General features: G+C 35.3%; 3 protein-coding genes across 3 annotated transcripts; 1 reads left to right on the plus strand and 2 right to left on the minus strand.

The window, feature by feature from the left end:
* Positions 1-686: 686 nt before the first annotated feature.
* On the plus strand, positions 687-2,449 carry LOC142609051 (UDP-glycosyltransferase 91A1-like). Its single transcript, XM_075780695.1, has one exon. It carries the CDS (start codon positions 866-868, stop codon positions 2,273-2,275), a length of 1,410 nt encoding a protein of 469 aa, XP_075636810.1. The 5' UTR covers positions 687-865; the 3' UTR covers positions 2,276-2,449.
* Positions 2,450-4,232: 1,783 nt separating this feature from the next.
* On the minus strand, positions 4,233-7,795 carry LOC142621889 (uncharacterized). Its single transcript, XM_075795263.1, has 7 exons — positions 7,536-7,795; positions 7,419-7,459; positions 6,726-6,783; positions 5,629-5,719; positions 5,049-5,133; positions 4,902-4,967; positions 4,233-4,492 (listed from the first exon to the last, which is right to left on the minus strand). The coding sequence occupies exons 1-7, from the start codon at positions 7,648-7,650 to the stop codon at positions 4,379-4,381; spliced, it is 570 nt and encodes a 189-aa protein (XP_075651378.1). The 5' UTR covers positions 7,651-7,795; the 3' UTR covers positions 4,233-4,378.
* A 394-nt stretch (positions 7,796-8,189) lies between these two features.
* On the minus strand, positions 8,190-9,416 carry LOC142622766 (ribonucleoside-diphosphate reductase small chain). The gene has a single exon (XM_075796295.1). The coding sequence runs from the start codon at positions 9,324-9,326 to the stop codon at positions 8,334-8,336; it is 993 nt and encodes a 330-aa protein (XP_075652410.1). The 5' UTR covers positions 9,327-9,416; the 3' UTR covers positions 8,190-8,333.
* Between the last annotated feature and the right edge of the window lie 3,545 nt (positions 9,417-12,961).

Below are 12,961 nucleotides of genomic sequence, written 5' to 3' on the forward strand. Positions count from 1 at the left end.
AAGTAAATGCATGGATGAAAGAAAGGCAAAGAGTAAGAAATCACAATTTAAAAATGCTATCACAATATTTTCACAATAAATTTTAAGTAATTAGCTAATATTGGTGAGTAAAAATATAATTTCAGTGCTAGGTTCAAATTAATTCTAGTAACAACTTTCCATAAAAGATTTTGTTATGATTCTTGTGAAAGTATTGCAAAAAATATTGTGGATATAACACTTTTTGTTGAAAAATATAATTGTTGAGAATGAATAGAAGAAGAAAAAATAAAGATTAAAAATGAATAAAGAATTAATAAAGAATTAATGAAAAATACTATTTAAATGAAATAGAGAAAAGATAAAAAGTCTGTTGGAAGATGTATTTGAAAAAGTGAGTAAGTAAAAGGTAAATATCATTTTTTATTGTCCAAATAGTACAAAAATTTGACTAATCTACTAGAGATACCCTTACACTTTTTTACCATTCCTTCTTAATTAGTGTTGGTTCGCTTCTCAAAAACATATTACCAATGCCTAGCAAAGAGTCCTTCTAGTGGCACAATAAATGCCACAATTTGTCCATATGATGAGTTATAGTTAGTAAAGGTGTTGAGTTATAATTAGTAAGGGTGTTGGTACAACTCGCCTATATCATTTATTGGATCACTTAATGTGGAAGAAGACTTATTTGCCTATTAAAATATCAACTTCATCTTCTTCTTTGTATGTTGTTTTTCTCTCACAGACCAGTGGCCTCTGTGGCTCCTCCGTTCCATCTTTCTTTCTTCTTTTTTTTCCTTTTTCATTGTCAACGGTAACAAGAGAGCAATAATATAACATCACGTTGTTCGTTCAGATCACTTGTGAAGAGAAAGATCTAACCATGGATTCCATGCCCAACAAGAAGAAGAAGCTCCACATAGCCATGTTCCCATGGCTAGCTTTTGGCCATATGATACCTTACCTCGAGCTCGCCAAGCTTATGGCTCAAAAGGGTCACCACATCTCCTTCGTATCCACCCCTCGAAACATTGATCGCCTCCCAAAACTCACTCCCAGTTTGGCTTCCCACATAGACTTGGTGAGGCTTCCATTACCCCACGTGGAAAACCTCCCAGAAGATGCCGAGGCCACCATTGACGTCCCAAACAACAAAGTCCCGTACCTCAAGAAGGCATATGATGCTCTCCAAGACTCCATGGCTCGGTTTTTACAAGACTCACACCCAGACTGGCTTCTTTACGACTTTGCTCCTTATTGGTTACCAAGTATAGCCCGTAAACTCGGCATCTCAAACGCCTTCTTCAGCCCAGTCATTGCGGCTTCTCTCAGTTTCATCGGCTCCAAAGCCCATTTTGGTGAGCGTAAGAACCCCGAGGATTTTACTGTGCCGCCCACCTGGGTCCCATTCCCAACCACGGTGACAATGCGCTTCTTCGAGGTCATGAAAGTCTTTCAAGACGGCATAAGCAGCGACAAGTCCGACGTCTCAGATATTTTCCGAGTGGTGGAAGTGCTCGATGGCTGTGACATAGTGGCTGTGAGAAGCAGCATGGAATTCGAACCAGAATGGCTACGTGTTCTTGAGGATCTTCACCGGAAACCTGTTCTCCCCGTTGGTCAACTTCCCACTGTTGTGTACGACAATGGTGATGAAACTGAGACTTGGTTGTGGATGAAAGATTGGTTGGATAAGCAAGCCAAAGGTTCCGTAGTGTACGTAGCATTTGGGAGCGAAGCGAAGCCTAGTCAAGAGGAACTCACTGAGATTGCTCTTGGGTTAGAACAATCCAAGTTACCCTTCTTCTTGGTACTAAGAACTCGACGTGGCCAAGCTGATACTGAGTTGATTGAGTTGCCAGAAGGGTTCGAGGAGCGAACCAAAGGACAAGGATTGGTGTGTACGAGTTGGGTACCTCAGCTCAAGATTTTAGCTCATGACTCCATTGGTGGATTTTTCACACACTCTGGGTGGAGCTCTGTGGTGGAAGCACTTCAGTTTGAGAGAGCTCTCATATTATTGACCTTCTATGCAGACCAAGGGATTAATGCTAAGGTTTTGGAAGAAAAACATATTGGTTATTTGATACCAAGGAATGAGCATGATGGATCATTCACTAGGGACTCGGTGGCTAAGTCTTTAAGGCTGGTGATAGTAGAGGAAGAGGGCAAGATTTACAGGGACAAGGCTAAGGAGATGAAGGCCTTGTTTGGAGACAGGACAAGTCAAGATCGATACTTGAATAGTTTCCTTGATTACCTAATATCGCATTCGAAAAACATATGCAGTTGAATAAATCCTAGGTAATTAGTGGTAATTGTATTTGCTTCAATGTTTTTATCTCAATTACTTTGTGTATTTGTTTCAAGATATGGTGATCGAGGCGTATGTCCTTGTAGCAGATTGTTTTTGTGTTTTAATAAAGTCGTCTTCATTTGAAATAAAATCCTAGTGAATCTTCCGAAATTTGTGTTGCAAATTTGTAATTACAAACTACGTGTGGAATTGTGGACTGTTTTCTCCGTCTTCTTGCTTGAACGGCAAGTTTCACAACCATACCTTCCACTATTTCTTTATTATGTGAAGGTGTTATTTCAATTAGAACCCACTAATTTATTTTCCAAATTTTTGTTCTTAGTCTTAGTGTGTGATGTAAAATTTTTCCAATCAAAACTTCGATAAATTCTATAGAAAGTTGAAGTTTTTATTTATTTATTATTATCTACCTTTTATACATGCTAATTAAGAAAATAATAAAGTATATATGATTTAGAATAAAATATAATGATATAAACATGTGTACATATGGCCAACGTGATTAGTTTATTAATAATGCGTACTCAATAAAAAATATATATAAAACTAAAGAGTGATTCTTGTTGATGTTGTTTATTATCATTATTGTTATTGTTGATTTATTTGAACTAGCATTTTAAAATGGAGACTCTCTATGGAAACTAATATAAACATAACAACCATTCAATACATATATATATATATAAACACCATTTTCCTTTGGACTGGATGACAAGATAGCTAAAATAGTTAAATGCTTTTTTCTTTTTTTAGATTACTATTTTAATATGGCCTCGTCGGCCTGTTTCTCGGGGGGAAAAAAAAAAAAGATCACTACTTTAAAATGGAAACTCATAAATAACAACCATTCAATATATATATATATATATATATATATATATATATATATATATATATATATATATATATATATATATATAAATTCCCATAGTCTTTGGACTTGATGGAAAGATAGCTAAAATGCGTCTCTTTTTTCTTTTGTCCTTTTTGGTTTACAAATTGCCAATCCAATGTGGGTATGTTTTGGATTCACTAGGCATATTTTAGCAAAAATAGCTTAGGAAAGCTTCTCTTTTTTCTTGTCTTTTTTGGTTTACAAATTGCCAATCTAATATGGGTATGTTTTGGATTTATTAGGCATATTTTAGCAAAAATAGCCGTTTTCCTAAGCTATTTCAAATGCTCTAGTGTGCGATGCATTTGCAATACATAAAAATTTAGGGCATGTTTAATGAGTGAGTTCAAACTCATATTTTCATATTTTAAATAACATTACACATATTTTCACACACTTTTACACCCATACGTATTTCAAAAAACTATAAACAACATTTAATAACTATGTCAGATTACATGGTTGTCAACCTGCTACTTGGATTTGCATCTACCAATACACCCTGTTTTAGTAGCAGCTTTTTGTAAATAAGATATCAAAAATGAAGGAACCCTCCAACAATGTTGTTGAGATGTTATCAAAATTCACAAAAGACAAGTTGGTCTGTATCTTGTAATAACATAACGTGCGACAATATCTACACCTAAAAAAGCCTCATAATTAATACATGCCAAAAGCAGGTTACTCTTTACTCTTTTACAAAAAGTTCTTATCGCTCTAATTTTTTAACTTTCACTATTGAATGTTGTTTTTTCAACTCTCAATCCATTAAGACCAATTGCACATAGTGGAAAACCACCTGATCTCAATCCGGTTTTCATTAACCTACGACTGTATTATCTTCATTTCAGCGCACTTTTACTTCAGTTGCAAAGAAAGTCACATCCACTCGGACCATTTTACAAGGAAAACTATTTCATTCGCCAAAAGCTTTGACAAAGTTCATCAAATCACTGATGCATTCTCGACTGTTCCCAGTTCATTGCGCCATAGGCTCAGTCAATCATTGGTTAAGTAAATGAAAAAGGAATTGGATAATAAAGAAAGACCATAAAATGTCAATTAAAAGAAAAACCAGAGGAAGTACAAATAAGCAAAATTCGATCCTGCATATTATGATTGACAACTACAACCACTACATTAGATACAATGAAAACATGATAGGTTATATTTTAAATCCCAAACTACCTGGGGCTAAATAAAGGTGACACCCTCCTTTGAACTATCTCCTGAATCTGTTCAGATGAAAGAACAGATGCTCCACCTTCATAATTGGTATTTTTCATCTGCTGACGCAACTGTAAAACACAGGACCCAGTTGAGAAAGAGAGAATTAAAATTTAAAATTCCTTCCCAAGGATAATTAAACTCAACATTGACCAATAAACCACGCCAACATGTTTTAACAAATTCATGCTTGTAAGTAAATTTTAGTTGGGCTCTTTATCATAGGACCAATACCATGGCTCTAGAAAGAGCATGAGTATGGCTTTTGTGTGTCAGGTAACAGCTTGCAATAATACCAAGAATGGCCATATACCATAATAGTACAAAAAATGTTGTAAGTTTTGTGTCAGATAACAAATAGCTTTACAGATTCCAAGTTGTGAATGGATTAATAAGATGGTTGATACTGCATAAGTTCATTGATCTCCACAAAACACAATTTATACTTATGTGAGCTAAAAAGCATGTATAGGTCTGTACCTTCTCAAGAATTGCAGATTGATCATCCAAGTGATATTTGCGCATGTGCTTTAGCATCTCCAGTTGCTACAAAAGAATTCACCATCTGAACTTCAGCAATATCCATTTTTGACCGACTTTCTCCATCACAAGTTTGAGAAATATTACCTGTTCATGTAGTTTTTGTTGACTATGCATTCTTTCAGTAAACTCATCTGGTCCAAGCTCAGCTTCATCACAGGCCATCTCTTCCCTATCATTTGATGGTATGAGTACTACTAGCAATACAAAATTAAAATAAGATCTTTTAAATCAGCTAAAAGCTATTGAATGAATGAAGAAACCACTAATTAAAAACTTATCACTCAAACTAATTAAAAAGGGCACGGGGGAGGGGTTGGGGGGAGAACAAGGGAATGCTGTGGTACATTGCCAAGCAGGGGGGAAAAAACCATGTATCAGTTTACCTACTTTTGTTTTTCAAAAGCACCTCGTCAAAGACACAGTGGCACAATACCCTTTTCTACTACAAGATAAAACAGTAGCACCAGAGACCAGAATAAAGTAAACTTTCGTAAACCATGGAACACCATTCATTGGAAAGAAATCCAAGCGTCTTAAAAAGTTCATACCATTATCCAATTATCCAAATAAAAGGGAATATAAACTGTTTCAGCAAACACACACACAAATATATACATATATATATATATATATAGAGAGAGAGAGAGAGAGAGACAACACTTACCTTGCAACAAATTTTAAAAAGCGAATCATCAACTCCTGATCATTCTCATAAATATTCACTTTCCCCAGGCATGATAAACCAAAACTTGGATCTGTAATACAAAAGAATATCAATTTAAAATATTACACCAAGTCAACGTCCTATTACATTGTATCTTAGTTATAGGAACTTCCCAGGGGTAATATTGCAAACGGACAGCAGAAATATTGATTGATCTGATTGTGTGACCAACAATGACTAATCTATTGTCTATAAATTGTCATGAATTCATAACTAAGGGGCTCCAAATTGTATCAACATCTACAAATTAAGATTCATGTACTAAGGTAAATGTCATAGATTAAGCCTCTAAGAAGCAATTACATGATATATTTATAAAAACACAAGTTTGAGTCCATCAATCAACCTCCCCATAAAAATATGAGGATAACGCTGCCTACCAATCACACTCATAGTCTACAACCTGCAAAATTAGGAGTTTTACGCATTGGATACGACCTTTTTTTTTCTTTTTTTTCTTTTTCTTCTTTAACCAAGTGAATAAATGAATATCAAATCCACCAATGTACTTCTATGAATTTCTCAATACACTACTTCATTGAAACATGCAATGTAATGATCAATTTTTTCTTCATGTTGGATCATAAAAAGGGTAATGTCACACAGTATAGATATTTAGACTACATTACTCACTTTTTTAAAATTAGTTTAACAACTGACCAGTAATCACTTACTGATTCAAAGTGAAGTAAGCCAAAGAGTACCATGCAACTAAGAACAAACAAACATAAAATTTAAGCACTTCAAGTTGCAGCGGGATATCTACACTGAATCTCTAAGTAATCCTATCTTTGGTTGAGCAGCACATGCCTGCTGCATGGAGGGAAGACAGTTTTCTATTTGAAGTGGACATTCACATTAAAACTAATGCATTTACACTAGTAAGCTGTATAGCCTGCATTTCATCTAGCCAATATGTACCAAATCTTTATCTTTTTTGTTTTAGGGCCAAAAAGTACATCATCTTTACCACTTAAAACAAGAACAACAAAAACTTGAAGAACCTAAGACTAGAAAGCCTTATAGGACAGACTTACCAACACCCATCTCCAGAAATATCTCTTCCTGGATTGCAGTAGTTGCAGCCACAGCTTCCTGCGTAATGTGATAACATAAAAACCAAGCAAGAAATAGATGCAATACTTGATAAGTCCAAGAGAAACCATGCTTGACACAGTGGTAGCATTTGCCACATAGGCTGTAAGATACTCCCCAATATCAGCAAAAACTATTTTTAACAGTAACACTTCTTCCTGAGATCCTACCCAAAGAGTCGCATTGAGAAAATCCCGTCTCAAAATAATAAAAAGCTCATCAGAACTAAGCCAAACTCCCATATTAGGCGGCAAAGTAGTGTGTTTCAGGCCACATACAATGAAACATTCCTAGGCCGAAGTAAGAGTAATGAGGATTAACAGAAGCCACCACAGTCAAATTGAACACAAAACATACTAAACCAACCAAGTTGATAAAAGAATTACACTCATGTAATTAGACATCACAGTGAAACCAATTCTGTGAACCCATTTGCCCCTTTACTAATACAACAATGCACATTAACTGGAATGACAATGGCTCCTTACAAGTAGTACAAAGATCAAATTAATCCAATTTAAACACACTCTTACTAAATATTAAACTTTACAATAACAAAAGACAAAAGTTACATCACACCAAATTTTTTTATAATCAGAAATTGAAAGCACAAAAACGATAAAAGGGAAACTCACTTGCTGATCTTTAACAGCTTCTGCAATCCTGTTCTTCACATCTGCACATTATTCTCGAAATCTTAAAAACCCAAAAAAAAAAAGAAAAAAGAAAAAGAGAGTTGCAAAGGTACCCACCAGGAAGGGAAGTAAGAAAAGTGAAGCGGTTGAAAAGATGGAGCAACTGCTCTTTAGAGAGCATTCCAGAGCTCTGCAACTGCGAAGTGGCAGTAGTAGCTGATGACCCAGACATTTTCGGATCCTTGAGAGGCTGTAACGTGCACACGATTATCCTAAAATTGCTATTTTGTTTTTCTCTATGTGGGAAAATTTGTTCTCATTTCATTTTCGGTGTTATTGAGGCGAAACGAGTGACACGCAGCACGCTCTTATGTCCTTTTCACATTAATTCCCAAACCCAAGAAAGAGAATGGGTCCTTTGAATTAAACAAAATAAAGGGTCTGTTCCTTCAAATGTATTTTATTTCAACAGAGTAAAACAGGGTAAAGTGGACCATCAAAAGTGACAAAAAACGCTTTTTCATCACTTTTTTTTTTACCAATGTTTAATCTCATCTGTTTCTCAAACCTTTTCTAAAGAAAATTGGTACGAACGATCAAACCCATAACCCTAAAAAATGATCTTGTTTCAATCATATTTCATAATTTATTGAGTCAAAAATAAAAATAAAATAAAATAAAAATCACAATGATAATGTTAAGCACTATATATTCTTTGTATGACACAATTTAATAAAAAAATAGATGCCACATCAACATACACATCAAAAGTGAACGAAATTTTCTTTTTATCATTTCTAAACAAGAAATTGAACAAACAAAGAAACTAAAATTATAAATATAAAAAGCAATTTAAAACTAAAAAAAAAAATAGAAACACAAATATTAAATATTAGGTACATAATAAGTACTAAATTAGAAATCCTCATCCAACTTGAACACATGGGTGTCACCACCATTTGCATTCAAACTTGACATCACAGAAGCTTTCTGGTACTCCCCAACTCTCTTCTCAAAGAAATTGGTCTTTCCTTGCAACGAAATCAGCTCCATCCAATCAAATGGGTTCTGAACATTGTAGATTTTGCCACACCCCAACGCGCCCAAAAGCCTGTCAGCCACAAACTCGATGTACTGGCTCATCAGGTCGCCGTTCATCCCAACCAACGCGCAGGGCAGGGCGTCGCACACAAACTCCCTCTCTATATCCACCGCGTCGCGAACGATCCCCTTCACGCGCTCCTCGCTCAGCTTCTTGCGCAAGAGAGTGTAGAGCAGGCACGCGAAATCGCAGTGGAGGCCTTCGTCTCGCGAGATCAACTCGTTGGAGAAGGTTAACCCGGGCATTAACCCGCGCTTTTTTAGCCAAAATATAGCGCAGAAGCTACCGGAGAAGAAAATGCCTTCGACGCAGGCGAAGGCGATGAGCCTCTCGGCGAACGATTCTCCGCCGTCGATCCACCGCAGGGCCCACTCGGCCTTCTTCGCCACGCAAGGAACGGTCTCCATCGCGTGGAACAGCCGGTTCTTCTCGGCCGAGTCCTTGATATAGGTCTCGAGCAAGAGACTGTACATTTCGGAGTGGATATTCTCGATCGCAATCTGGAAGCCATAGAAAGCGCGAGCCTCCGAAACCTGGACCTCCTTCATGAACCTTCCGGCCAGATTCTCCAAAACGATGCCGTCGGAGGCGGCGAAGAAGGCGAGCACGTGAGTGACGAAGTGCCTCTCACCGTCGGTTAGGTTTTCCCAGTGACGCAAGTCGCCGGAGAGATCGACCTCCTCGGCGGTCCAGAACGAGGCCTCGGCCTTCTTGTACATCTCCCAGATCTCCGGGTACTGAATCGGGAACATGCAGAACCGGTCCGGGTTCGGAGCTAGCAATGGCTCTTCGGGAATCGAAGGCATATTGGGATTTTTGAAATTTGGGAATTAGGTCTTTGTTTTTGTTGATTTTGGGGTGCTGAGAATCGTTAGTGTTTGGGTGGAATTATATAAGGGTTGGAGTGAGAGAGTTTGCGCGGGGATTTAAAATTTTATTTTGGGGGTGAGAAGCTTGCGCGAGAATGAACCCAAGGGTGTTTTGGGAATTTCCTATTATATCCGTATCCATATCCGTTTTGGTTGGTTAGAGTGCGATTTGTTTTATTTTACGAATATAGCCTTGGATTTGGTTGGAATTGCGCTTGGAGATAGAGGGCCTTTGTGTAATATTTGAGTGTATTGAAGGGCTTTTTTAGAAAGTTTTCAAACATTAAAGGAAAGGTTAATTTTTTTTAATTTGATTTTTGTAGTGAAGCTTGGGAGGGAAGCTTTGTGGGAAAATTAAACAATTTGTATATTAGCGGGAGTTTTTGTTTGGCGCCATATTCAACTTGGAATATTCTCTATTTTTGGTATGTGTTTTGAAATTGAACTGGATTGAAAGGAAAAAGGAGCACACGGTTTTTACTTTTTAAAGTTTTTACTTTTTACCTTGGCTCCTAAAAATAATGTGCGTTGGATTCAAATTTTTACTTTGTGTGACTTTTTTTTGATTGAAATTAAAAATTAAAAATATTTTATTATTTAACTTATTTTTATTATTATTTATAGCTTTGCTGTACTTTTTGGTACTATTCATAAACTTCATCATATTATTTTAATTAACTTTTATTTTTATCTACAATACTTTTAATAATAATTTTTTAATTTTAATAAAATAAATGGTATCTAAACACAATTTTTATTTATTTGATTCACATTAATGAGTTGGGCCCCAATAGTGTAATTTTGGGAATATTAATGGTGATTGATTGATTGTGGGACGGAGGCTGAGGGTACATACTGATAACGGTTTCGGCAGATGTGAAAAGATATGAGTTGTCTAATATTAGACTATAAAAAGTAAAAAGTGAAAATGATGAAAATTACTACTATATATCTACGTGTATGCAGTGCACACAATGCAAGCACATATACTGAAATTCACACACCCGCGTCATACGCCATAAGTTCATTTGCGTGTGTCCAGGCACAGATTAACAGTGAATGGCACACGCTATACGTATGTGCAACATGTATAAAGTGTAAAGAAAATAAAAACAACAATGTTAAATGGGCCTAAATGGCCAAGATATCAAACGATTATATGATCAATGGAATGTTCATATTAATGTTTTGTTTTTTCTTGTAAGTCTATGAATGTTGAATTTGATTGATGATGATGAAGCTTGAGCTTGACTATCATTATTAATGTTTTGTTTTTTTCTTGTAAGTCTATAAGTGTTGAATTTGATTGATGATGATGAAGCTTGAACTTGACTATCATTTTGTATATAATATTTTTTTCAATCTTGAATGAAATTGAGAATTCGAGATTATTCATTTACGATGTAAATTTGTAATCCTAACTTGTAGGAAGAGCTTTAAGACTTTTGAAATGTACTCCTACAAGATTGAGTAAAGTCTTTATTTATACAAGTCTTGAATATGTGTGATGACATATGATTAGCTCTAAACGGTGACACATATCATCATTTAAATTAAGGGACTTTCTATCTTGTTCTCCAAGAAAAACATGACATTATTCAATTAATCTAACTGTTTTAATTTAAAATAATATGTGATAGTATTTAATTCGACTTTTTTTTTGTCATTTTCAATTAAATATCAATGTGTGTCAACATGTGATTAACTCTTAGGTATTCTTTATAATTTATATTCAATGACGCTTGGAATGTTTACATTATTCTATAAATAAATATAGTAGGTGTACAAGGCAAAAACCTTTAACTCGTGGACTAATGGGGCTTAAACCGTAATAACCAATTTGTAGAGATGGGCTAGAAAGCTAAGTCCTGAAAAGAAAAACTCAAATAAAAATGTAACTGAGAGGCAAAGTGAAGGAGTACAAAAGAGAAACTATTTCTTTCTTATAAACTTTCCTCAATCAATTAGAGGAGGAACGCGAGCAATTGAAGAATACAATTTCAAATAGAACGTTTACAATTCTCTTACAATCCTATTCTTAGACTCAATATTTTTGGATCCCCTGTATATGAAGGGTCTTTTTCTATTTATATGGAGATTGCAGCTATTTTAGTCATCCACTTGTAGTGTAGATGTACTTGGTGGTAAATACTTGTCCCATCCCCCATATCCCCTCCTTTTGAGGCTTGGATGAGTGCACAACAGGCTGACGGAACATTGTTCAAGAGTGTCATCCAATCATAAATACGGCATGGCTAGTTGGTGAAGTGCATTTAATATAGAGAAGACGATCACTTTCTCAGGAAGCATCCTTCCCCTACATCTTGGACTTTATTTTCCTTTGACAATATATTTTCCTACTAATAACCTGCAAATTTACTATACTCTAATCATGTTTTCAAGCTTACCTTGCTCCTCAGTCAAGGTTCATGGGATAAATCTTCCTCGGACAAGTCTTCCCATAATCTTTTATGACAATCCTTCTTAGAAAAGTCTCATTTAGGTTAAATCCCTTATTTAAGCCTGTAATACTTGGACTAGGCTCCTTCCTTAATTTTTCATTATTGTCCTATTGGGCCTCTTTGGACTTATTTAGGCTCAATCCCTTTGATCCCCCAGTAAGAACCACTAATTACTACGTGACACTTTTATAATTGGCTACATTACATGGACTCAGTGGTATGTCATGCCAATTTGTAATTGGATTATAATTTCCACTTCTACGATAAGTAAATCATTCTTGATATGTATGAGATGCATATAACTTTCCAACAAACAATTCGTAGTATGATTGAGGATTTTTTTTACTCAATTATTAAATTGGTTGTTTGTGTCAACCCATATAATCTAATATCTCCACTTTGACACAACAGAAACACTACCCGCCAGCCGCCAACATGAATTACAACATTTAATCATACATGGCCTTGTTCTATATGATTTTGGTCAAAAATGGTGTATTCAAGTGTATGTGCCAAGTGGTAAAAATGATAAATGGCATTGCTCATTTTAATAGTGAATGTTATAAAAAAAATTTTTGGCATAAGTTTCAACTTTTAGTTTTTAGTTTTTATGTATAACTTTTTAAAATCTTTTTTTTTTTAAGGTACAAATATACTTTAGCATATTTTCAACAAAATTTTTTTTTAGCAAAAAGCAGATATTCTATTCCCAAATGGACACAAAGTTTTTTTTTATTATTAGTTAAAATATTATACTGTTATAATAATTTAATTTGAGTTTTAAAGAGTTCATGATTTACAAAAATATGTGTGAGCTTATTTGCTGACTGCTGCTTTCAACATATGAAAAGGGACTACAGAATATGCTAAACATTGTGGAGCTTCCCATGTTTGGAAGGGTGTCAACCCCCCAATGGGGACACATTAATTTGCTGCAGTTAGATTTAGCTTAATTGCCGTATCTTGACTGTTGTATTGCATATATATCAATTTTTTGCTTCTCAAAAAAAAAAAAGACTGTTGTATTGCTTTTCTCTGTTGTATACTTGTATGCCAATTTCAATTGAATGATATATTATAAGATTTAGGAGGTGTTTGGTACATGCATTT

The sequence above is a fragment of the Castanea sativa genome, chromosome 1 (assembly GCF_040712315.1).
Source record: "Castanea sativa cultivar Marrone di Chiusa Pesio chromosome 1, ASM4071231v1".
Classification (NCBI taxonomy): Eukaryota; Viridiplantae; Streptophyta; class Magnoliopsida; order Fagales; family Fagaceae; genus Castanea; species Castanea sativa.

Excerpts from the sequence above, each read along its gene's own strand:
- LOC142609051 (XM_075780695.1), top strand. The coding sequence starts at position 866 with ATGGATTCCATGCCCAACAAGAAGAAGAAGCTCCACATAGCCATGTTC.
- LOC142621889 (XM_075795263.1), bottom strand. The coding sequence starts at position 7,650 with ATGTCTGGGTCATCAGCTACTACTGCCACTTCGCAGTTGCAGAGCTCT. Across the intron at positions 5,134-5,628 it reads TTTTTAAAATTTGTTGCAAG|GGAAGAGATGGCCTGTGATG; the intron begins GTAAGTGTTGTC and ends ATCAAATGATAG. Across the intron at positions 4,968-5,048 it reads AACAAAAACTACATGAACAG|CAACTGGAGATGCTAAAGCA; the intron begins GTAATATTTCTC and ends ATTCTTTTGTAG.
- LOC142622766 (XM_075796295.1), bottom strand. The coding sequence starts at position 9,326 with ATGCCTTCGATTCCCGAAGAGCCATTGCTAGCTCCGAACCCGGACCGG.